Source organism: Neophocaena asiaeorientalis, unplaced genomic scaffold, assembly GCF_003031525.2.
Source record: "Neophocaena asiaeorientalis asiaeorientalis breed wild unplaced genomic scaffold, Neophocaena_asiaeorientalis_V1.1 scaffold176, whole genome shotgun sequence".
Lineage (NCBI taxonomy): Eukaryota > Metazoa > Chordata > Mammalia > Artiodactyla > Phocoenidae > Neophocaena > Neophocaena asiaeorientalis.
Window position 1 is genome coordinate 1,254,393 of NW_020175788.1, and position 27,675 is coordinate 1,282,067.

Below are 27,675 nucleotides of genomic sequence, written 5' to 3' on the forward strand. Positions count from 1 at the left end.
GGGGAGGGTCCTGAGGGAGAACCCGCTTATCACAGAGTCCCACAAAGGAGGGAGAAGGACCAATTCACGGAGCCCTACAAATTGTCCTGAGACGGTGAGGCAGATTCCCTAGAATATACCAGTGGCTCAGCTCAGGGGCACTGCATCAAAGTCTTGGTGAAAAGGGAAGGCAATTCAGGATTCTAGGAAGCAAAGCCCAGAGGACACCAAGGGCAGCAGTTCAAGACGGGGTCAGAAGGGAAACAATAAACAAGACCCTGGACTTCCTCAGTAGAACAGAAACAAATCCACTCTTCCAGGGTTCTGGAGGCAGGTCGATGGGGAGTTCAAACTTGACATGGTAGTAAAAGGAGAACCAAGTCATGGAAAAGGATGGTGACCTCCAAAGAGAAGGTCAAAGGAAGGGTCTGCAGACATACAGGGGACAGAAAAAGGGAAGAGGAGGTGTTGGTGCCCGAGCTCCCGCAGTCTGTAACTGAGGTCTCTGGGTGGGAAGGGGAGCCCCTGAGGCAGAGAAGAGGGTAAAAGATGAATGGCTTAAAAATTACTCAAGGCCAGAGCCATGAAAACCCGACATGGTCAGGTCCAAACTCAGAACTGAGCGAGGAGACAGGCAGCCCCCAGAGGGATGCTCACAGCCTCTTCTGACACCTGGACTCACACACACTGGCAGAGCAGGACTGGACCAGCCACGTCACCCTAGAAGGCTGCATCCACCTGATGCCACGTCTGTTCCACCAAACCAAAGACAAGTAGCCTAAGAAGCCTGGTACTTTGATCTGAATATGCCCCTCTCTCCCAAAATTCATATGTTGAAACATCTAAGGTGACAGCATTAAGAGGTGGGGCCTTTGAGAGGTGATGAGGTCATGAGGACGGAGCTCCTATGATGAGATTAGAGTGCTTATAAAAGAGACCCCAGAGAGCTCCTCTCCCCTTCCTCCAGGTGAGGACACGGTGAGAAGACGCTGTCTATGAACCAGGAAATGGGTCCTCAATGGACACTGAATCTGCTGTTGCCTTGATCTTGGACATCCAGCCTCCAGAACTGTGAGAAATCAACGTCTCCTGTTTACAAGCCACCCAGTCTGTGGTGTTGTGTTACAGCATCCTGAATGGGTGAAGACACCCAGGAAGTCTCACGGGACTCTTATCTCCGTCCTACAATCTTAAGATTCTTTGTCTTCGTACCGCGGACGTTGAATCCTAATATGGAATTTAACCCCACGGCAGGGCATACTCCTTGTCTTAAAAGGTGAAAAGCAACTGCAATTTTGTCGGTACGCTCAACCACCTGCAGAAGCTAAACACCTCCTAGTTTCAATAAGCAGAGAGCAACAGTCCATGCGTGTTTCATTAGACAGAGAGGTGCTTGGTTACGCCGGCAAGTGTATGGACAATAAATAGTACCATTAAAAGAACATAAAACAGGTTCTTAAAGTGATCGTGTTGCAGGTAATTTAATAGAGTGTATCATGTCAATTTCTGTTGGTGGGAAGTAATAAGCAATTAAAACCTGTCCTGATTCATCTTTAACTAGAAGCCTGAGAGAAAACGAGGTGTCCCCCTCTGTGCCTGTTGGCAGGCCATGTCACAGAGAGTGTGGCAGGAAGAGGAGTGAACAAAATCATCATCTCACAGCCTCGGGTGATCGAAGGCCTGGAGGGGTGATCCCCTTTATTCATGCACCTCACACCCTCCTCTCCTTCCTTCTCCACCAGGCTCTGACCAGTAAGGAAAGGCTCATCTATGCTTCTTAAAAGACACTGGGAAGTGGTATGGACTGAATGCTTGTGTCCTTCCAAAATTAGTATGTTGAAGCCCTAATCTCTCAATACCATGGTATTTTGGGAGGTAATTAGGTTTAGATGGGGTCATGAGGGTGGGAGCCCCATGATGGGATCAGTGCCCTGGTAAAAGGAGACACCAAAGAGCTCTCTTTCAAGTGCATGCTTGCTCTCTCTCAATACCCCATAGATTTAGATACAGATACAGATATAGATACATATATCTCCATGCACACATAAAGAGGAGGCCGGGAGACTTCCCTGGTGGTCTAGTGGTTAAGGCTCCATGCTTCCAATGCAGGGCGCATGGGTTTGATCCCTGATCAGGGAGTAAGATGCCACATACCGTGCAGCATGCCCAAAAGATTTAAAAAAAAAAAAAAAAGAAGAAGAAGAGGCCAGCTGAGGACCCGGCAAGAAGGTGGCCATCTACAAATCAGGAAGAGAGCCCTCACCAGTACTCAACCATGCTGATGCCCTAATCTTGGACTTCCATCCTCCAGAACCGTGGATTTTTGTTTTTCAAGCCCCCTCCCCCAATCAATGGTATTTCGTTAAAGTAGCCTGAACTAAAACAAACAACAACTCTTTTTGAATGAGAAATAGTTCAAGTAAGAAGCATCTGAATTAGATTCAGAAACTTCTGGCTCCAGAAACTACCTACAATAGAAAGAAAAGGGGGGGAAATGGTTGACATAAAGATTATGAAGGGAAAAAATATACAAAAGAATACAGAGATAAGGATTCTTCTCAAACTTCAAAAAGTTTCATCTCTTTAGTTTCTGCAAAACCATGTCAGATTCTATCTTGCTTTCTAAACATCCAAAAATAGGAAAGTAGGTGGGGCCTCTAAATGACCCCTGACCTCAATGACCTACTTAAATTTCTTAGAAGATCAAATATAATCTTAAAACTCTGATCACAGATTGAATATTTAGAAAATACCAATCACCTGAGTAATACTTAGCAGCACAGCAAATGTATGATTATCCCCATTTTACAGATGTAAAAACTGAGGTTCAAAGTAGAGTAACTTGCCCAGAAGCTTTGTAGCCAGTGACAGAAGTGGAAAGAGAGGCTGACTTGAACCCTGACTCCAAGCCCATGTTCCTTCCACTCTGTTCGGTTTCTCAAGCTCTGTTCACACGTGGACCCTTTTAAAGGAAGAAATGCTCATCCTGAACTCCACAGACCACATTCCCATGCATCTTATATCCTGGAGCCATCCTGGGTGCTGAACAAGAGATCACATCTCTACTTGCTCAGAAGCCCCCCTAACACTTCAGGGGAAAGAGGACAGTACAGTCCTCCCTGTGTGGAGGTGCCTCCACCTGGGCTCTCCCCTCCAAATTGGCTTCCAAATCCCCATCAATTATTTGGCTCCTGGAAGGTGGACTTGGCTGGTTCCTTCCTTCTGTCTAGACACACCCGAGTTTTTATTCAGTCAACTCACTCAACACATATTTACTGAGCACCTACTATGTGCTGGGAAGGGTGTCAGGGGACACAGCAGAGAATGGGTCCTGCACCTTCAGTTTCAGTGGTGAGTGAAATCCTCTCATCCAAGGTCTGGATGAAGTGGGGGCATGGTAAAGCAGCATTCCAAAAGAGGGGACACGCATAGAAAGCTCGAGGAACACAGAGAAGGCCACAGGGCAGGAAAATAAATAAATGAGGGGAGGCGTTAGGGGTACACAGCTGGAAAAACAGCTCCAGGTCTGTCTAATCATGATTTGTCTTCCATTCAGCACTGAAGAAAAGGCACCCGTGGATTCCCAGTCCTGTCCTGATAACGCCTGAATCACTAAGGACCGCGGGAAGCCACTGCCCCTCCCATGATTATTGGCATTTCACCCTCTTCCATTCCTTCACCTGGTCTTCACTGAAGCTGGACTCCACCTACCCCGGCAGCACTGCAATCTTGATGGTGGGTCGAGTGGGGCAAGGTGGCTTTGCCCCTCTTTCTAACCTCCCATTCCCCCACCCCGTGTCCTCTGATTCCACCCAAAGAAGGGATGCAGGCTTCTCGCTGGCGGACAGCATAAAAGCCAGCACCTTCTCCTCCAGTGTTTGAAGACTGACTAGCCAGCTACTTTCTGTCACCTATTTCTATACCTCTATTCACACCAAACAGTTAAGAAATACTGTGTCCCTCAAGAAGCAGAAAGAATAAGGAAAGGAAAGGAGGAGCTATGGTTACTTTTAGCAAAGGTGTTGATGTCAGCACAGCAAAGAGGGCATCGGGAGTAGGCTGACCTGGCACGGCCTCACTCTCAAAGTCCAGTCAGCCCTCCCGGCCCACAGGTCCTGAATATTCCACCTGCAGTGGGTGGAGCCTGTGGATGGAAGAAACCACAGATGTGGAGGAGCCCGCGAACGCGGAACCTGGGAAGGGGAAACCACAGGTGCAGAACACCTCCAACCCTCGAATGCAGAAGGCCAACTGTGCCGTGCTGTTTTATACAAAGGACTTGAGCATCCCTGGATTTTGGTATCCTCGGGGTCCTGGGACCAATCTCCCGTGGATACCGAGGGACGACTCTATACCCAAAGTCTCTCTTACCTGCTCTTCTCCCCAACCCTTCCAGCTCTACTTACCACCAGTCAATGATGAACACTTTTCATTTACTTAAGCGTGTTTGGGAATAAGAAAACACAGCCTAGTATTTTCTATGCAAGTGTGAAATTTTACTCCCACCTAGATTTCATTCAAGGAAAGAGCAATACCATCTAAGTTTAACAAGTCACATTGGGTTCTGAAATTAATTTACGCAAAGGATTGGGCTCTGTTCCCATGTGTAAAACCTGGGTGATTAATTGCCTTCCCGGGTGTGGTTCTGCTGAATCAGGTAGGAGAATTCAGTGTTCATCTTGTAACTACTGCATCTGAAGAACTAAGAGTCACATTTGGGGGTGTCCTTTCACCTTTTAATTTCTTCTTCCCATCCATAGCCTTTCCTGCAGACAATTTTTTTTTTGCCATTGCCATCAGAACTTATTGCTTGAAACAAAAAGTCTCCTGATGTTTTTGGTTTGACCAAGATCCATTTTAAACCTACAGTACCCCAAACTAAGTTTAGCTGCCGACAATTTCAATGTTGGGAAGATAACCTCTTGATGATGAATGCCTTTTCCAAAGTCTTCAGTGAAATGGACAATTCCAGAAAATTACTAAGGTGAGTAAACACAATTTATTCTTGTCTTGTAAAGACATCAAATTATCTACAGGAAGAGAGAGAACTCTCCTATGGAAATACTTCCTTAGCTTCTGCAGGGACACCTTCCATCCTGGCTGCTGACTATGAGTCCACGATGTCACAGGAAGGGTGCACTGCACAGAACCTAAGGGCCAGTAGTAATCCTTTGCTTTGCTATAAATTTTTACACTGGCAAATATATGTTTTTCTTAACATTTATAAAGCAATTAGATACCGAGCTAAGACTTATACCCCCAACTTTCTGCACAGAGTAAATCTCTCCTGCTAGGTTATGAATCCCAACGCAAACGTGAGCTTAGATCTCTTCTCACAGAACTGACAGGCCCTTCGTTTGTCATCATATCCCCACATTACTCAGGGTATATATGGATTTCCTGGCTGCCTCTCAAAACGTTGACGACAATAATACTAATAAAATACCATGTTCTATGTCTATATGCCTGTCAAATTCAACTCAAATGCAAACACATGACACACAGAACCAAGACGTTTTTTCAATTAAAGCCCTTGACTGACGGAAAAGGGAAATACAACGCCTCAGCTTCATGTCTTCAAGACTAACACTGGCAACTAAGATGGGAGGGAAAAAAAGTCTCTGGCAATTTTAATGAAGGAAAGAGCCAAGTCTTTGCTTCCAATAGACCTGTGAAATTGACCAAAATGAAAATCAGCAAATTTGGGAAGAAAGGAGTATTCCTTCCTTGGCGTCTTTAATTCCATACGAATCCAACATTTTTGTTCTGAAGCTACATATCGAAAGGTTGGTAAGGCCAGTCAGAGGCAGCAGGGGGAACTGGATGCAAGAGGGAGGGGACCTGGGAATTTGAATTACAGCACGTTCCTCCTACAAACTGGGTGATCTTGGACAAGTAGCTTAAACTCAGCCTCAAATTTTCTCTGCTGTAAAAGGAAATAGTCACATGAAATAGTTTTTTGGAATCAAAATAAACATCAGAGCAGATGTAAAATCACCTGGCATGTAGTAAACATTCAAGAATGGTTATTTCATAAACATTGAGATTTTTGCCCAGTTAGGTATGTCAGGAAGAATAATGCACTCTTCTACCCAATTAAGTCTCTGGAAAGTCATTTGACAAGGTATTTGAAGCTACTTAAAAGTCTATGATATGCCAGGAAAAAAAGCACGATGATTTTCTCTTTGCTATTTCCAGGTCAGGACAGATAACATAATGGTAAGCATTTGGATATTCAGATGCGTGGATGGATGGACGGATGGATGGACGGGTGGATGGACGCATGGATGGACGGATGGATGGACGGGTGGGTGGATGGATGATGGATGCGTGGGTGGGTGGACGGGTGAACGGGCAGAAGTACAAAGACTTTAGAACCTACTTGCAAGACTATCAAATTCCTAAAGAAAAATAGAGAATATCACCAAGTCCCACTATAGTGTGTGTTTCATTTCCAAACCATTGATTGCAAAGGAACCAGATCAACTTCTCCACGGCCTCCAGCTCTGCTTTCTCATTTTTGAACGCTATTCATAGAAGTCTTGGGTTCTATTTGCTACAGAAAGTATTTGAAGTTAAAACGCTTCATATCCACAAGTACAGATGTAAAAGACACCACAGAGCTAATACATTTTCCAGAGAGACATCCAGGAAAATAATCACATCTCTTTCTAAAACGCTTGAGAGCAGCCAAAGCTCTGGCCCTTACCTGAAGGTGGGTCCATTCTGTATTTATTCTCTTGACACCAACCAACTGGTCGAAGTCTGTAATCCAAGTAAAACAACCACTGGTCATAGGATTCAGTGTCCTCCAATCCCACATAGCGAAGGCGTAATCTTCCTCCAACATTCTCAATCACACTAACTATCCAGTACTGAAAAGGGCTCTGAGAATCCTGGAGCTCTATTAAGGAATCAACTGTAATGAGGTCTATAGGGCCTTTCCCTCGCAGAGGCTGTTTAAACAGAAGCAAAACTCCTTATTTTAAACTTTATTTTAAGGTTCTCATGGAAACAGATGACAGCAGAAGATAATATTTTTTCACACCATCATCCAATCCATCCAACAACAAAGCCACAAGTAAATAGAAAATGACAGTTTGTGCTAAGCTCTCACCAAACAAATCACCCTTCCCAGATAAAACTGCATTTGTGAGGAACAAGGGTGCTTTTAAGAAGCGTTACACCAAATTTGCCTCGAGCTAGAAAACATGCGGTAGCGAAATGTCTGCTCTTCCCATAGACGGACACATCTGATATGGGGCGATCAATTTATACCTTGACTCAGCAGACGTTTATCTTACGATGGCCCCGCTCTCATAAGCGGGACACTCTCGTACTTTGATTACGTGAGTAATGCATGAATATGTGTAGAGGACATTTTTGATGAATGCCTAATACACATTAATAATCAGCTAAATTAGACTATTGTGTAATTTGTACACTTAACCCCATAGTTGGTTTACAAAATATATATAACACCTGCCCCATTTAAGCAACCTTCTTAGCACATGTTTGCATAGGAAAAGGGTGTTTGTTCAGCCAGCCTTGCAGGCAAATATGTTTTAAAAATTTAACAGAGTAAAACAATTTGTCCTTTTGAAAGGATGAACAATCATCATTTTGATTTGTCAACCAAACAAATTAGTAGCCACTGAGATACAAAACTACCTGAGGCAAAAACCATCACAAAACAAAACCAGATGACTATGTATTAGACCGTGGTGTTCCAAAGTATCAATATCATTTATGACAGGTGAGAAATTTATGGTTAATGTTAAGAGAATAATGAGATTGTCAAAATCCACACTGTATTCTTGGTCATTCATTGTGTTCTCCCCTTTATCGGGGGCATTCTTCAAACAGATTTGGTGACTCAATAATTATTTATAACAGTACATTTCTCTTCCTGTTCTAGAATGTAAATATTAAGATGTTTTATGATAAAATCATTTTCATATCACCATCAAGACTGCAGATTAAACTGTTTTTACTTCAGTACCTTAGAATGACCTTAACCGTATTTAAATATGGTTAGCCATTTCTATTACTTAACGTGTATGTGTTTAAATTTCGGTATAATGCATCCAGAATACAATAGTTAATGGAACCATTTATCAATACACTTTGAGACTACACCCCAGCACATATACGCTTAGTCATCACCTCTACAAAACAGTTATTCTACAGGATTTTATATACATTCGCTAACATAAGATAGAGTCTTAAACATATAGGATAGTGGATACTTATCCTAACATGTTATTATTTTAAAATGTGTTCATATAAAAGCAAATTTTCCACTTATTGATTGGACCAAAGGTGAAGATTCTTCAGTGCCATTAGAATCAGTAACCTAAGTAATTTGGGAAAAGATAGGAAGTTACGCTATTTGGACACCGATATCCGTGTGGACGCGTGTACCCGCAGAAGGATATATGCAAAGGTGCTGTTAGGTGTGAGCTCATGTAACTGTGCTGCTTCAGACAGAGAATAGCTGGATAACAATACATACACCTTCTAGGAGGCTGGCTGGGGCCGTCCGGGAACCAGTCAAATCACGAATGAGAAATTCCGTCCAGTCCGTGTACTTCTCTTTGATTGCTGGTGAGACAAAGGAGAGAGAGAAAAAAAAAAACACCCTTCAACAAATCAGTGGAGCTTTCAACATGTTAAAATCCCAGCACTTTTCTGTACACATGTGTTCTTTCATGATTTTTCTTCGTTTTAAATGCTGTGCTTAAATGAAGTACTAAAATGGCAACAACGAATCTGTCAGCAGTGGGTGACTTCACACCTACCACGTGCCTAGATTTTGCTGGGCACCAAGGAGATGACAGAATGTGAAGCCCTGAAGTCTTATCATCTGTTCAGAAACTTCTGTAAACAACAAAGAGGGACTTCCCTGACAGTCCAGTGGTTAGGACTCCGCGCTTCCAATGCTGGGGGGAGGGTTCAAGCCCTGGTCGGGGAGCTAAGATCCTGCATGCCGCGTGGCGCAGCCCAAAAAAAGAAAATTAATTAATGAATTAACTAACCATTAAGAATAAAATTATTTTTAAAAAACCTAGAAAATATTCCAAAGCACAGAATTTAGGAGGTTCCAAGAAGAAACAGCTCCAGGAGGGTGCTTTATTTATTTCCAGGTGGGGAAATAAAGCCAGGCTCTGAATTATATAAAGGTTTATTATACAGGCAGAGAAGAGGAAGCAGGGATTTGCAGGCTGAGAGGAACAGCATATGCTAATGAGAGTGACGGAGGGAGGAAATGGAGAAAGTGCAGCCCTCGGACACACGGCCCGGCCTGAGCACAGAGCAATGGGAAATAATGGAATAAAACGGTGGACAGCCCAGAAAGCCAGCACACACGTTTAATAAACAGGAAATCTATGCATAAGATGAATCTGAAAATAGCATAAAGGCTTGAAGGGAAACAAAGGAAGCTGACGGCAGAGAAGCCAAGGTAGAGGCTGCTGTCTGGGGCCCCAAACAGCGGTGTGAGAGTACTGCATTTGAGACGTCTTTTGCAAAAGAAATATCGGCCTTTGGGAGCCAGCATTCTACAAGTGCTTCAAACCCAAGACTTGAGAAGGATGTAACTTTCTTGCCGTAGCTCCCAGGCTACAGATGTCCCAAAGCTAAGGTTACATCCACCCCCGGGAGAGGCCCCAAGCCTTCTCAGGGCACCAGAGGATTCACAACCTTGGCCACATGAGAACAGCACACTGGCCCAGACTCCCATCCACCCACTGTGATTCCGACCTTCACATCCCATGAAGCCCAGACACTGCCCAGGGTACCACGTTCAATACATAGCCTCTGTGAAAGGTTCGAGACTCAAGCAGTTCATAGATTGTTTAGGTTCTTTCAAAGCAGGATGCAACCATTTCTAGCTCAAACCTAAAGGAACAGAGTTATTACCCAAGGGAAATAGGCCACACCGGTGGTGGGAAAAGCAAGCTCACGGTGTGGCGAAGACCCGGACTCTGAGCTGGGCTCTGCCATCACTGGCTACATGACTTTGAGTAATTCACCCAATTTCTCTTGGACTCTTTCCTCTAGTGCTACAACATTTTGCTTGTGTGATGCTATAAGAATTAAAGAAGATACACCCGTCAGAAAAATATAACCATACCTGGCACATCTATGCAATTAATAAATAACAACTCTAGTTTTGTTATAAGTATATACTGAGTTATTACACATTCTCACCAGATATTTTTTATTGATTCCCACAAACTGCAGATGGAAACTTTCAACATGCTTTGGCAGAACTGCCAACAGCTTAGGGAACAGTGGCAGCAACCTGCTATTTCAATCACTGACCTGCAGCTCAGTCAATATCTCCCACCATCACCCATTAATGGTCATAAGACCAAGAGAAACATGAAAATGGAAGGGACTCAAGCAAGACGAAAGGGATTTGGGCAAAGTTGGAAAGCCCAGCTTTGGGTGGGACAACAATGTCCTAGACCTGGACCCACTCAGCAAAGAGCAATCCACCTCTTCAACATCTCTTCCTACTCGGGATTTTTTTCCTCAAATAAAATACCATCTTCTACATGCATACTTATAAGAAAATGCATATATTTGGGGCAAAAAACTGTGTTATTGGATCCTTTTCCATCATTAGCAAGTGTAGCAAACATTTTTCAATGCTACACCCATTCCTATTTCCTATAGACTGAATGTTTGTGTCACCTCCAAAATTCATTTGTGGAATCCTAATGCCCAATGTAACTGCGTTAGGAGATGGGACCTTGGGGACGTGATTAGAATTAAATAAGTTCATGAGACTGAAGCCCTCATAAGTGGGATTAGTAACCTCATCAAAGAGACCCACCTCGCCCCTTCTTCCCTGTGAGGACACAGCGAGATGTCTGTCTGTGAACCGGGAGGCTGGTCCCCACCAGACATGGGGTCTGCCTGTATCTTGATCTTGGACTTGGATCCAGCCCCCAGAACCGTGGGAAATAAATTTCCACTGTTTACAAGCTGCCCAGTATTTTTGTTACCGCAGCCCGAATGCACTAAGACAGCTCTGCTGCTTGCCTAAGGTGACTGAGAAGACCAAAGCAATGGAATACCAGATAAATTAATTAAAATTTGTATTTATCTTTCACTTTACAAAGCCTTTTAATTTACTTTGTATCTTTTGATCATCCTAATAATGCTATGAGGGGGCTGTTTTTAACTAACTTTCGCCCAAGTTCACTGGAAAAACAAGGGCAGAGCCAGCCTCAAACTCGAGTTTGCAGATGCCAAACTTATAAGGAGTCTTTCCACTAGCATCTAAGATTCTCAAAGCTTTTGCATACAGAGAGATCAACCATCTAAATTGCAGGCATGACAGAGATAATATGAAAATGACTGCTTAAGAAAAGTTTCAAGATTAGGACAAAATGTACAACAGCACCCAATAAATATGCATTTCATTTTTTATTCCAAAAGGGTGACAATTAGCACAGTCGAGGGAAACATGGTCCTGTGACTGACAGAATTTATGTCTACATCCCCTATGAGAAGAAAACTCAGTTTTTCATTTAAGGGTTGTTTCTAACATCCATGTAATCAAAGTTAAATTAGAATTTCTGAAATATGTATGCACCCTGTGAAGACACTGTGCAGTGTTGAGATTTAAACAGTCTGAGTCACAGCAAGAGAACACTGGAGATGGCTGTGAAATTTACATATCCGGGGCCCTGCACTCCAAAGGTCCTGTAACTGTCCATTAATATGCTTTTGCATGAGGCTCTGAAGCAAGCTTTTATTTGCCACAGAATATCTAGACAAATGGCTCTCCATGGAAAAATGTATCTTAGCTACAAAAGGTACACCAATCATTTTAGGTTAGAAAGTAGAAAGAAAACGGTTCTCAGGAACTGTGCTAATTTTAGAACAACTATTTCAGTGGACATTTAGTTCTCAAAACTCTCAATTTTCAAATGGAAAGATCTATGACAAGAAGTACTGCCATATATACAAAACTATGCCCGATGAATTTACAATTCCCAGGCAATGCGTTTGTTTCAGACCATATTCAATTCAGTTACATTCGAGTACAATAAAAACTGCCCAGAAAGCCGAGAATTCATTGCAATACAAGCTGACCTGTAATTTTCCACATATAAATTTCTAACTAAAAAACTTTTAACTATGAATTTTAATTTACTACAGAACATCTCTCTTCAAAGACTCAAAATCAAGGCGTATGAATGTAAGAAAAATCTCTCTCAAATGTAAACCAATTGCTTGCCCTATGGTCCTTATCTTTTTCTTCAAATGATCCACACATTAAATCTCAGAAAACTTAACACGCAACTTAACTACAGTAAATGTGAACTTTACAGCAAGAAAGAAATGAATTAAACTGGAGGAAATCCGCAACTTTAGGTGGATAAAAGTGTATCCACAACTTGGTAATCATTTTCCCATTTCTTTAAATTATAGAGAGCATCTCCTGGAAGTCCATAAGAAGAATAAAATCCGGATCTTTCTACAATGTTCTCATGAACATGTTTTCAAGGTTCTACTCAGTTATAACATTATATAAACAGTCAACTTCTCTTTTTTAAAAGTCCCAGTTACATTTTTCATTTTCATACCTCATTTTGGAGAGGTACCCACATCTCACCTAAGGAAGCCATCGTGAACTTGAGTTTCAGAAAAAGGAACCCCCCCCACACACACACTCTATTTATGAAGACATTTTAGATGACCTCCAAATCCTACAACTGCTTTATTAGAGAGCTGTCTATAATAGGAATTCCAAATGAAAGGCAGAAGATTACCATCATTTTTTCAGAATTTGGGAAACCACCACTCTTGGTGGATTTCCAGCCCCACTGAGCACATGTAAACATAAAGTAATTCACCATTTCTCAAGGATACTGTTTCCTATGGACATTGGTCTGAGGGAACACAAAGTCACCCATCCGAGCTGCCCATTCAGGCAGATCCTGAACACTGAGACCTGGGCTGGGGTCAGATGGACACACTTACCTCTCCTTCCCTGTCACCACATAGAAAAGACAGGTCCATGGAGAAGTCGGCTGTATCATGCCTTTCTGCTCATTTGAAAGATGGGGAGAACAACTACCATGAACAGTGAGGCCACTTTCACTCAAACACACTGTGGGTAAAAGGAAAGTCACATTCCTTACAATCCTAGAGTTTACACAGGGGTATTTTGTTCTTCTTTCTGGCCATTTGCTCAACTTGAATCCATTGTATCAGTCATGTTCTTAATTTGTAATGGTTCTTTCTCGCTCTTTGGTTGTTCCTTTCTTCTAAACATTTTTCTTACCAGATGCCATTTTTCAAAACCCCTCATTATAGTAATTAGAGGATGTTCTCCTCTTCTGTGCCCTGGATCCTCTGATTCTTATGGGATTTTTTGTTTTTTTATCTGCCTCTTTCTCTCCTGTATCAGAGGCTCTCCTGGAGTGACTGGTGGCCTTTAGTCGTGCATCATACTTAAATTGGGCACTAGAGAAAGCCTGAAAGTGAGAGTCGTGTCCTGGAACAGAGGTTTTTGACTCAGAGTGGGCACTAAGCAACTCCCCTCTGTGAAGCAAACTCCCAAACTAGATTCCCTGCTTCTCCCCGGTCAGTTCTGCCCATTTCTTCAGAGGTGAGCTTGAGGGAGGAGCCTGTGGATTCTGGTCCTTGGTTGTACCAAAGGGGTAGGGGAGACAGAGCCTGGGAGGTGTTCCAATTACAAGCATCCCGTTCAATCCTGTGCTTCTCAGCGCCACGGGGGACTCCCACCCACCGGGCATTCAATCCAAAGTCCGGTGCCTGTGGGGGATCCCAGGGCCCCCTCAGCTGCAGCCCGCACGTGTGTCCAGGGCTGCGGCAGCCCCTACCAAGCATCAGCAGTCACCAAGCCTTCATCAGTTCTCAGGCCACCAGAAACATGAAATTTCCTTTCTGCGCTGGTGCCTCTGCAATTCTTTCTGTTGCTGGTTTATGTATTTGTTATTCCTTTACTATCACTTTAATGGGGTTTCTGGAGGAAGAAGAGATAAATAAGACTGTTCAATCCACAGCTACTCCCAGCTCCCCAGAGAACTGGGACGTTACAAAATGTGAGGCAGCAAGCCTTTGACTTATCGGGAAAAGATTCTTTAACACAGAGTTTGCTAAAGAAATGAGGCAACAGAGAATCTTGAATTATAAATGGAAGCACTTACACATACTATTAAGAATAAAAGACTGTAGAGTTCTCTCCCTTGGAGATTTTTAAAGGAAAGAATCTGTACTAATATTTCACATAGGGTTCAAATTAAATTGTTCCTACAAACAAGAGAATAGATCATAAAATGATTGGAGAGGACTGATAAGCTCCTACTAAGTGCAATGGACCACATTACATACTACTGGGGTTCAAACATATAGACAGAAGTATTTCTGTCTTTAATAATAAATACAGCCTCAAGATATAACTTGTGAAGAATGTCATAAAAATCATATATACGTGCACAGAAATACACACACACATACACACACATTCCTTAGAACTTACACAGAATGGAGGAAAAGTTTCAATTCAAAGTTTCAGACCTCTTTCCATTATATAAATATACTTGTATAATTACAGAAAGAAATATTATTATTATTTTGCTCCAAAGAACAGAATTCAACAAAGAAATTATCTAAGAATTGTTGGAAGCAAATGATGGAGACAATGATAACCTTAGGTTGAAACAGAAAAAATAAGTTGACCTCAGAATATTCTACATAATTAGAACGTTTAACATTCATGCCATACTCATTAAAACCTTGGTCAGTATTTCTGCATAAATGATTTAATTTATCCCTTAAAAAGAAAGGCCTTTGCTACTTAATATTCTACACATTGCTTAGAGATTTCCTCAATATTGGGAATAGATAAGAAGTTATCTTTTGTTGAAACTAGCTTATCATGGGGTCAGATGTGACTTTTAATGGCAGCTACTTCATTGGATGGTTGTATGGATTAAATGAGAAAATAAATATAAGCTTCCTAGCAGTTATTACTCAAGTGGTAAAGTATCAACCCTTGTAAAAAGTGAAGCATTCTTTGATAATGTAGCCAATCATTCCTTCTTCAGTGCATTCCAATGTTTGTATAACATACTAAGTTTTCTTTCAGAAGAACATATATGAAATGTCTCCAAGTGATGTTTTAACTACAGGCTAACAATTTCTTGCAATCCAAATTTAACTTTGAATAAACCTGTACACCAAATCAATGGATACAAAATGATGGCCATGAGTATAAAATCACATATTAATATTTTATTAATTTGAAAAATTATAATTAGAATAAAAATTCCTTCCAGAATTTTCAAAAAAGGGTGACCTTTTTGCCTTCTAATCTCTTACCCACCTCTCCCTAACTTGGACATTAATGCTAATTTTGCCATCATGATCACATCACGAAACACTGACAAACTGGCACAAAAAATAATAATCTCGGATGAACCTAGAGATGATCATACTAAGTGAAGCAAGTGAGAGAAAGACAAATATCATATGATACCACTTACATGTGGAATCTAAAAGAAGTGTATTAACATATACATACTACTATATAAAAAATAATCAACAAGGACCTACTGTATAGCACAGGGAACTCCACTCAATATTTTCTAATAACCTACAAGGGAAAAGAATCTGAAAAAGAACAGATATGTATATAGGTGTAACTGAATCACTATGCTGTACATCTGAAACCAACACAAGACTGTAAATCAACTATACTTCAATAAAAATTTTTAAAAATTATAATCTACCTCATGGAAAATAATTCCCAGTATAAACCATTATGGGAATCCAATTCACTTTTATCTTCTATTCCTGCTTCTTCACATTATTAGAAAATTGATCACCTGCTATATGGTAGTGAAATGCAATCTCTCTGGTTAAACTTAGAAATAATAGTCTTAACACAATATACAGGATACCCCATGCACAAAGATCATTATTGGAGACAGTAACTTGCTGGTATTTTTTAGGAGAACGAGATCAGTTGTGAATAGATGAGACAGTGCTTACATCAATATGAATGTTTTACACACAGCTATTTATACATAATTTTAAACTGACACAACAGAGCACACTATAGTTCCTAAAGTCTATCGTACATTTCCTCCACATCCAAATCAAACTTCTGTTCTTTATGTTATGCACAAAAGCACATAGAAACAAGTAAAACAGCACACTTGAGATAATCACAGAACTCAGCATTCATTCAAGCCAGATGTCATGACCCCTATACTCCAAATCTGGCTTAAGCAGCTGCTCTGCAACTTCACTTCTCGGTTAAATTATTCCTACAACTTATGCAAGTCGCAACTTACTGAAGAATGAATTGATTCTAATAAGCTCTTCTTGTATTTTATTTTGCCTGTTTAAGTAAGGCAAGTACCTCCCTACATATCTATTTTCAGGAATGGATTGTTGAGGGGATTTGGTGGGATTACATAATATTTGGAGGAGCAGCACGGAATGTCCCTGTCAGGGACACACAAGAGGTGAAGTGGCGCTTTCCTTAAGGGATCCACTATGCCTGTTCTGCTTCCTTTAAAACCACCCACTTCCAAACCAACAAGGACCTACTGTCTAGCACAAGGAACTCTACTCTTTATTCCTATATGTAATATAGGAATAACCTATATGGGAAAAGAAAATGAGAAAGAATAGATATATATGTAGGTATAACTGAATCACTTTGCTGTACACTTGAAACTAAACTAAACATTGTAAATCAACTCTACTCCAATAAAATTTTTAAAAATCCACTCACTCCCAATCTTGCCCAGCCCAGGTCCACCCACTCTGAGTCCTTCAACCTTCCCATCCTCTGTCCCCACTAAGCCTCACTCAGCCTCACCACCCAGGCCCCTCTAAAACTACAGTGACTAGACTTATAACTGCTGGGGAAAGAAAAACACTGGGCTAAGCCATCACCCACAAGTTCTGGAATCACTCATCCCTTTTTTTTTTTTTTTTTTTTTTAAAAAAAAAAAGCCCTCGAACTCACTTGTCTGACAATTTCCTACCTCCCTGCTCCCCTCCAAAACCAAACTTAGCAAAGAAGACTTAACTCTTCAGTCACTGTTCAGCCCCTTCAACCTCACCCCCCAGAACTTCCACCAAGAAGAGAATGATCAACTGTGTCAATCGCTGCTGATAGGACAAGGAAGAGTAAGGCTGAGATTAGGCCACTAAATTTTTTTTTTTTTTTTTTGCGGTATGCAGGCCTCTCACTGCTGTGGCCTCTCCTGTTGCGGAGCACAGGCTCCGGACGCACAGGCTCAGCGGCCATGGCTCACGGGCCCAGCCACTCCGCGGCATGTGGGATCTTCCCGGACCGGGGCACGAACCCGTGTCCCCTGCATCGGCAGGCGGACTCTCAACCACTGCGCCACCAGGGAAGGCCCTAGGCCATTAAATTTTACAGGAGACATTCCATAGGATCAATTCCTGGGAGTAAAAGAGCAAAGGATTTACTAGATATCAGCAAACTGTCCTCCAAAATTATGCTTGCAATTTGAACAATGACCATGAGTATATAAAATTTCCCATTTCCCCCCATTCTTGCCAGTATTTTATATTCTCAGACTTCTCTGATTTTGTTAACAATCTCAACCATACGAAACTGATTTTTTAGTTTTCACTTTATTGATATCAGGGAGGCTTAGTATCAAAAAAACATGATGACAATTCAGATTTCTTTTCTGGGAACTTACTCTTCATGTATTTTTCTATAGAGATACCTTTTTTTTTTTTAATGCCAATTTGTAGGAGCTCTTTATTTATGGTAGATGTTAATTCTTCATTAGATATAGCAGAGGTCTTAACTTTGTATATCATATTCAACATGAGCCTTTTAAAACAAGGCATGAGATCATGTCGTCCAGACACTGAATCTTGGAATAAATTTCTAACTCCTAAGCCAGGCTCAACACCCCACATCACTGGGGCCACTCCACTCTTCTTCCCTTTGCTCTCTATGCTGGTTTTCTCTAAACCCACCTCTTCCAAAGGGCTGCATTAGGGCTCTGCACATCCTCTTCCTTCTTCATAGAAACACTTTCCCCCATCTCGCCCCAACCAACCCCTCCTCATCTCACATCCTCCCTGATCTTCCCTAATTTCCATGATAAACTGTGTTCTCTTCTGGAATCCCACATTCTTTCCCTTCCTAGACTTAGTACAATTTATAATGACATGTTCATACTCATTTGTGTCATGAGTCCCTGCCTGATGACTCCGTGAGCCTAGGAATCATCATATCACTGCCTTACTACTATATACCTGTACCTATAACAACTGCACATAGTAGGTGTTTAATAAAATTTTATCACAGGAGGGAAGGTCTGACAGATTAGATGGTTTTATAAATTGTGTGTTTTTAAACTAATCTTTGGATGAAAGAGAACTTGTTGAATTCAGATTAGGAACTACCGTTACCATGGATATTACACAGACCTTTCGATAAAATATGATTTAGCACCATAGTACACAAGCATTCATAAAGGAACTGCCATTGCTTTTTGTTTCTTCTTTTATTGGGCTGGCCAAAAAGTTCGTGCGGGGTTTCGCAACATCTTACGGAAAACCCAAAAGAAAGTTTTGGCCAACCCAATATTTGCCTGGCTCGTAACTGCTTACGTATGATGTAAGTTACTGTTTAAGATTTTAGTTTCGGCATACATAACCCAGAAAGCGAGAGATCATTCATTTAATTGAGTCAGCATTAAACACCTTATGAGGTAGGACAGAAATTTAGTATTTCTCTTGAGTTCTCCTTCTGGGTGAGTACATGGTATTACTGCATTAGGCAACACTGATACTGTTCATTTCAGACAAGGGCATCACCCAGAGATTAAAGAAACACAAGGTACTATATATCCATAGCTTAATCTCCAAGGGACCAACTGCTTTCTCTGAAGTTCCCCAGGACCTCTGAGCCCAATAAACAGCCATAATTTACAAAACAAAAGCCATAAAGATAAGAACTATTTATGACATTCTCAAGGTATAACTTATATTACTCTGCATCATATCTTTAGGAGCCTAGAAGATAAACAGCCTCTAAAACTATTAGAAGAAATTTAAAACCTTATCACTGTTTGCTGGTTAAAGACTTTTATCCAATAAAACATGGAATTTCTCTCATTCTTGCACACTTCCCTTCAATTATTCTCTAGCTGTCAGTCTCACTTTATAGACATTTCTGCTATTGCTTTAAACATTTCCCTGTTTTTAAAGAATACCCTTCCAAAGAGTCAGCAACTATTTTTTCTCTCTACTAGGAAAAATTTCCTACAGGTCTTTTATTGGCTATCACTGCAGGGAAACAGTCAAGACTGAATTGACATATCACAAAGGTCCAGGGCTCTGAATTCAATGGAATAAGACAATTGTTTGTTAAAGATTTTATTTTCATCGGTATATCTCTCTCCCGCATACATGACTTATTTCTTTCTGTAAAGTTACCTTCTTTGCTGCAGCTAAATAGTTTCCATTCAAATTTTTCCCAATGATCCACTTAGGGGAATGTTTTAAAAAGAAAGAAAGCAGCTTGCAAAAACATTTAAATCCATATGCCCTTTGTATATATGTAATTACATGAATCAGTCTGTTTTTCAACAGCTTTCACATTACTGTCCGTGATGGTTAATTTTATGTGTTGACTTGGCTGGACCATGGTGCCCAGATATTTGGTCCAACATTATCCTGTTAACAAGAGGATGTTTTCGGATGAGATTTACATTTAAACTGGTGGACTTTTGAGTAAAGCAGATTGCCCTCCTTAAATGTGGTGGGCCTCGTCCAATCAGTTGAAGGCTCAGATAGAACAAAAGACTGACCTCCCCTGAGCAAAAGGGAATTATGATGAAATCAGAGGAGAACTAAATAAATGAACAGATATTCTTGTTCATGGATAGGAAGACTCAATTTTACCAAGATGTCAGTTCTTGCAATCTTGCTCTACAGATTCAATGCAATGCAAATCAAAACCCCAGCAAGTTATTTTGTGGATATTGAAAAACTGACTCTAACATGTATGCAGAGGCAAAAAACCCAGAACGGCCAATACAATAATACAATATTGAAGGAGAACAAAGTGGGAGGTCTGAGACTACGTGACTTCAAGACTTACTATGAAGCTACTGTAATCAAGACAGTGCAGTACTGTCAAAAGAACAGAAAAATAGATCAATGGAACAGAACAGAGAGCCCAGAAATAGACATACATATATAGAGTCAGCTGATCTTTGACAAAGGAGAAAAGGCAATACAATGGAGCAAAAACAGCTTCTCAGCAAATAATGCTGAAACAACTGGACATCTACCCGCAAAAAACGATACTATACACAGACCTCACACAAAAAAATCACCCTTCACAAAAATTAACTCAGGACTTCCCTGGTGGCACAGTGGTTAAGAATCTGTCTGCCAATGAAGGGGACATGGGTTCAATCCCTGGTCTGGGAAGATCCCACATGCCGCGGAGCAGCTAAGCCTGTGCACCACAACTACTGAGGCCGTGCGCCACAACTACTGAAGCCCACGTGCCTAGAGCCCATGCTCTGCAACAAGAGAAGCCACCACAATGAGAAGCCCATGCACCGCAACAAAGAGCAGCCCCCGCTCACTGCAACTAGAGAAAGTCTGCACACAGCAACGAAGACCCAACAGACAGCAACAACAACAAAAAATTAACTCAAAATGGACCTAAATATAAAATGCAAAACTCCTAGCAGATAACATAGGAGAAAACCTAGGTGATCTTGCGTATGGTGATGCCTTTTTAGATAAAACACCAAAGATATTATCCATTAAAGAAAAATAACTGATAAATTGGACTTCATTAAAATTTAAAACTTCTGTTCCCCAAAACACATTATCAATAGAATAAGAAAACAGGCCACAGACTGGGAGAAAATATTTGCAAAGGACACATCTGATAAAGGACAGTTATCCAAAATATACAAAGAGCTCTTAAACAACCTGATTTAAAAATGGTTTTAAAAATGATTTAACAGATACTGCACCAAAAAGGAATACGTGTGGTAAGTAGCTTATGAAAAAATACTCACATCATACATCACCAGGAATACATGTGGTAAGTAGCTTATGAAAAAATGCTCACATCATACATCATCAGGAAAATGTAAATTACTACTTTGAGCTTCTACTCAGGGCCTTGCTCCAAAGCCAGACCACTATGCCTCCACTCACCTTTCTGGAGCAGCCCCAGAAGAGATGCTGGAGACGGAGACCCACCCTTCACATACGATTCTAGTCCAGCTCGTGCTTGGCTTTTCCATCTCTTGGGCCACCATATTTGGACTGCTGGCAACATGACTCAACCAAAAGCCTGGCAGCCAGGTCAATCCCCTCATCTTAGACAAGCTCATTACTAAAGTCTCAGACTGACCAGTTATTATATCCCCAAAGCAAAGATTCCTAACTTACAGTACGTGACTGCCTTCACGGAGTTCATGAAATTGAGTACAGTGAACAAATGAGCTATATATTCAATAAAATTGAATACAAAATTGTGTGTTTGCCTGTGCGCGCGCGCGCGTGTGTGTTGAATGCCTCTTCCAAGAAGTTGCATTGAGTTCATCAGATTCTCAAAGTAGTCTATGGCCCCAGAAAGACTGAGAATGATTACAGACTTAGAAAACAAACTGATGGTTTACCAAAGGGGAAAGGTGGGGGGAAGGGATATATTAGGAGTTTGGGATCAACATATACACACTACTACATATAAAACAGATAAACAACAAGGACCTACTGTATAGCACAGGGAACTCTACTCAATACTCTGTAATGACCTATATGGGAAAAGAATCTAAAAAAGAGTGGATATACGTATAACTGATTCACTTTGCTGTACAACTGAAACTAACACAGCATTGTAAATCCACTATATTACACTATAAAATAAAAATTAAATTTAAAAAGAATGATTACAGAGATGATACCATATTAGAACACGGCTATGATATACGTCAGTAGATTTGAGTTCCTTGAGGACGACATGCTCTTTCTTATCATCACTGTTGATCCCAGCACTCAGCACAGAGGCCCCAATAAATGCTCCCCACACAGCTTTCCAAAGTGAAACAACTTCTCACCTTTCTCCAACCCAATGGGTATGAGACACTACAGTTCTGATTACAAAGACACCTACTAAGTGTTTGTTACGTACCAAGCACTCTTTCACATACAGCATCTCAGTTAGTGCTTCCAAAAACCCAGTGAACTAGTTATTCTCATCCCCATTCAACAAGAAAAGACTCAGAGTAAGCAGACCTATCACAGTTGGTGGCAAATATATTAAAGAGTACATTTGTAACAGGCAGATTTCTGTTAACTCACATCCTATGCATAAAAGTTCCATTTTAGAACAGTAACTCCTCCAAACACATGTATTATATAATTAAGAGAATAAAACAGCCGCAAAACACCAATTATTTCAGAAATCAAGGACGTAAAACACAATTACTCAAAAAAAACCCTTAGATTCTGGATCAGATTTCTCCAATCTACTTCTCGTATACTTTAAAAGATTTATATTACTAGGTAAGCAAATTTTAAACAAATGTTTGAAAAAATAAAACAACTGTTTGCCAACAACTACACCTCATTAAATGTTATTTCCCGTAGAATGAAATCTTTTAAAGAGCAATACTCTGTGAAAATACGTAACTATTACTTTCTTAAGAGATTCAAATCTGATAAGCATGCTAATTATAATCATTAAAAAGGGATCATCTGGGCTTCCCTGGTGGCGCGGTGGTTGGGAGTCCGCCTGCCGATGCAGGGGACACGGGTTCGTGCCCCCGTCCGGGAAGATCCCACATGCCGCGGAGCGGCTGGGCCCGTGAGCCATGGCCGCTGAGCCTGCGCGTCCGGAGCCTGTGCTCTGCAACGGGAGAGGCTACAGCAGTGAGAGGCCCGCGTACCGCAAAAAAAAAAAAAAAAAAAAAAAAGGGATCATCTTTAAATACATCTCATTGAAAGTGTGTGCGTGCCTAATATGAACAATAACACGAGGAAAGAAACGGAATAATTCTGTAAGCATTCAACATTGACACATTTATGACATGCAATGAAATTCCCCTTATTAAAGTCAAGTTCAAGAAGATTCAGAACATGTTCTTCAAGAGAAGAGGCATGATTCACACATAATGAGTCAGGTCCAACTGTGAGTGCCAAGAGCTTGCAGGCATTCTACAAGTAATGGACAAACTCAGTGACCTAAGAGTCACGCCTGAATATAAAACACAGCCCCAGAGCTGGTTAAATTCTCTAAACCTGCCATGTGTGTGAAGACTAATAAAACATAAACTCTCTTCTATCAACGAGTCCTATAAAAACACCGAGACTCTGTCTCTGAAGTACTAGAAAACAGAGCTTCTTGGCAAAATGGAGCCCCTGGAAAATATGTTCTTGAAAATAGATTTCTTATCTAGCTATTGTAGTTTTAAGTCCTTTCCATCCCTACATTCTATGAGGACATTATTATTACCTGTAAATTTTCTTAACCTGTTAGCAAAAAACTATTATTGAATTTTAAGGGTTTTTTTTAAACACATTTTGTGTGTCTAAATGACAAGAGTCACTGACAACTCAAAATCACAGAGGTGGAATGACATCTAAATTACAGCTCTGCCAACTGGAGAATAATCCCAACATATAACCTCACTCCTTCACACATTTCCTCCCTTAAGATCCTTCTGCTCTGAGAACTCTATATGGCAAGATTCAGAGATCTATTTCTCATCTGTCAAATCCAAGGGCAAAGGCTGTAACAGAACAGAATTGCCTGATGCCAGGGCACAACTATTTGGAAGCAGGTTAAGCAAGTACCATGAAGCAAGTGGGGCGAGACTTGTAGAGTACAAAACAGAGTGTAAAAGATTAAGTAGGTAGTAGTTTAAGATCACCAGTGTCTTCCATATTGCCAAATCCAGTGGTCAATTCCCAATCATTAATGTATTTGATGTAATTAAGAGCACTGGATAAGATCACTCTCTCCTTCTTGAAACATTCTTCACTTAGTGTTATGTTTTGAATGCTTGTGCCCTGCCCTCCCCCCAAAAATACATATGTTGAAATTCTAACCCCTAGTGTGATGGTATTTGGAGGTGGGGCCTTGGGAGGTGATTAGGTTATAAGGGTGGAGCCCCCACGGATGAGATTAGTGCCCTTAGAAAAAGGACACCAGAGAGCTCCCCCACTGAGAGGTGAGGACACCTCTCTTGGCGTCCTTTACACCAAGAGAGGACACAGAGAGAAGTCGGCTGTCTGCAACCCAGAACCCAACCATGCTGGGCCCACGATCTCAGACTACCAGCCTCCAGAACGGTGAGAAATATATATCTGTTGCTTATAAGCCACCCAGTTTATGGCACTTTGTTAAATCAGCCCCAACTGATCAAGACACCTTGCTTCTGAGCCATCAAGCTCTCTTGCTCATCTTACCTCACTGGACATCATGTCTCAGTGTCCTCTGCTGTTCCTCCTCATCTTTTCACCCCCTAAACCCTGGAGCATCCCAGCACACAGTCCTGGGACATCCTCTCCACCTACATACATCCCCTAACTGACCTCACCCAGTCTCACGGCTTCAAACACCAGCTGTATGCTGGCAACACCCACTTAAACCTCTATCCGGGTTGCCTCTCTGAACTCGAGACTCATACACACAACGCCCACCTCGACGGCTCCACCAACACCCCAACTTAACATGTCAAACACAACCTATTGGTCCCCCACCACCAGCACATGCTCTGCCCACAGACTCTCCCAGCTCTGTAATAACTGTGCTTCTCCTGCTGCTCGGGCCAAAACCTGCAGAGTCACCCCTGGCTCTGACACTCTCTCCCTGACCCTCAAACTCCCCTAGCAACACCCCCCAAAGACACACACAAACACACTCATGTCAGATCCACCAGCAAACCCCGCTGACTCACCTTCAAAATCCAGAATCCAATCACTTTTTTGCCAAATCTACAACCACTACCCTGATCCACTCCGCCTGGATTATTGCTACAATCTTCTCGTGGATGTGGCCTCCCCACAGAACAGCCAGAATCATGCCTTCAGAGCACAAGTCATTTCTGAGTGATTCTGCAGCTCAAAACCCTCTGAGGAGGAAAAGCCAAAGTCTTCACCCCAGTCTACATGGCCCCATGGGCCACAGCTCCAATGTTCCTCCCTGTCCCACTGTGCTGGCCTCCATGCTGCCCTATAACAAACACAACAAGCACATTCCTGCCCCAGGACATTTGCACGGGCTGTTTCCTCTGCTCAGAATGCTCTTCCCCCAGTTATACCCAAGGCGTGGGTTTACCCTTCACTTCCTTCAGGCCTCTGCTCAGATGGCACTTTATTCCGGAGGACATCCTACCCCCACCACATAAAACATCTCTTCTTGTCCCACCAGCCACTGTCATTTTCCTTCCTACTGACCTCACCAATGTTCTATCCAGAGCACCTATTTCCAGCTGACAGACTAAACACTGGTGTGTTTACTGTCTGCCTCCCCTTCTTTCTCTAGAACTTAAGGTCTGCCAGAGTATTTTGTTTCCTTCACAGCTGTAGAAAACCTAGCACCTAGCAGTGCTGCTACATGGTATTTCTTGAAACAGCCTCCCCCAAAGTTAACTGGCATCTCCCATAAGAGCCCTCCCCTCGAGGCTGCCCAGGGAGACGGGGACACTCCTACACAGCTCTACATCACCAAAGGGAAAAAATGTTCTGCATATTGTTTTTTGGTTTATATCTTTAAAATATTTTATTTCCATCACTTAAATACTAGAGCAGATGATTTTTTGCAAACAAAAACATCTACATTAACTGCAGGGCCACAATTCACAGTAGAAAAATGACATGGTTTTATTTTACTTTTTCAGTTTTCTTAATCAGCATATACTGTATAGATTCATTATATTTTGGTTAAAATATAAAAACAATACACTGAATTCAGGTTAGAATATCTTTTAAAAATCAGGCCGAGCTTGGGGGATTCCAAGAGTCAACCTAGCGTGGGTATGTGGACCAGAACCTACTGACCACAAGGAGCAGAGGTGACAAGGGATGGGGGGAGCATGAGAGATTTTCAAAGACCTCAACATGGTCCCAGAGAGACAACCCCAAGTCAGAGAACACACCATCCACTCAAAACAAAACAAAACTCCTGGTGAGGCAACTGTACAACTTGCCTTTGTAACATGCTTGCATTTCTCCCCGTCGCTGGACCTTCTTAATTCTTTTTCTTTATTTTTATTGGAGTACAGTTGCTTTACAATGTTGTGTTAGTTTCTACTGTACAGCAAAAATGAATCCGCTATATGTATACATATAGCCCCTCCCTTTTGGACTTCCTTCCCATTCAGGTCACCACAGTGCATTAAATAGAGTTCCCTGTGCTATACAGTATGTTCCCATTAGTTGTCTATTTTATACGTGGTACCAAAGTGTAAGTGTCTCAATCCCAATCTCCCAATTCCTCCCACCCACCCCCGCTTTCCCCCTTGGTATCCATACATTTGTGTCTCTACCTCTGTGTCTCTATTTCCTTTTTACGACTGAGTAATACCCCATTGTATATATGTACCACATCTTCTATATCCATTCCTCTGTCGATGGACATTTAGGTTGCTTTCATGTCCTACCTATTGTAAATAGTGCTGCTATGAACACTGGGGTGCATGTGTCTTTTTGAATTATGGTTTTCTCTGGGTATATGCCCAGTAGTGGGATTGCTGGGTCGTATGGTAGTTCTATTTTTAGTCTTTTAAGGAACCTCCATACTGTTTTCCATAGTGGCTGTATCAATTTATACTCCCACCAACAGGGCATGAGGGTTCCCTTTTCTCCACACCCTCTACAGCATTTACTGTTTGTAGATTTTTTGATGATGGCCATTCTTACTGTTATGAGGTGATACCTCACTGTAGTTTTGATTTACATTTCTCTAATAATTAGTGATGTTGAGCATCTTCTCCATGCACCTATGGTCACCTAATCTATGACAAAGGAGGCAAGAAGATACAATGGAGAAAAGACCGTCTCTTTAAGTGGTGCTGGGAAAACTGGACAGCTACATGTAAAAGAATGAAATTAGAACACTCCCTAACACCATACACAAAAAAATAAACTCAAAATGAATTAAAGATCTGAACGTAAGGCCACATACTATAAAACTCTTAGAGGAAAACACAGGTAGAACACTCTTTGACATAAATCACAGCAAGATCTTTTTTTTTTTTTTGACCCACCACCTAGAGTAACGAAAAAACAAAAATAAACAAATGGGACCTAATTAAACTTAAAAGCTTTTGCACAGCAAAGGAAACCACAAACAAGATGAAAAGACAACCCTCAGAATGGGAGGAAACACTTGGACCTTCTTAATTCTGACCTCAATCTTCTACCACCTTCTTTTTCAAAGTCCCCATGCAACCTTCATCCGTATAGTTACTTGTCTGGTAATAAGACTCTGGGCATCCTCTCTCTTCTACTCATACATTTAAAATATTTCACAAATCAACCAGTTCTTTCAGTTTGAGTTCATCTTCAGCATTTACTACGACCCCAATCTTAGTATTTCCTTCAGTAGGAAAAGTTGGGGAACTAATTACCATTCATTAGTTAACCACAGACAGAAGGGATGTT

At 41.4% G+C, this 27,675-nt stretch overlaps 1 protein-coding gene across 1 annotated transcript in view; it reads right to left on the reverse strand.

Annotated features, from left to right (window-relative positions):
• Positions 1–27,675, reverse strand: part of SFMBT2 (Scm like with four mbt domains 2) — a 205,718-nt gene that overhangs the window by 101,196 nt on the left and 76,847 nt on the right. Inside the window, exons 5-6 of the mRNA XM_024732290.1 lie at positions 8,495–8,583; positions 6,689–6,935 (exon numbers count right to left, since the gene is read on the reverse strand). Of these exons, the coding sequence (XP_024588058.1) occupies positions 6,689–6,935; positions 8,495–8,583 (336 nt within the window). The remainder of the gene's footprint in view (positions 1–6,688; positions 6,936–8,494; positions 8,584–27,675) is intronic.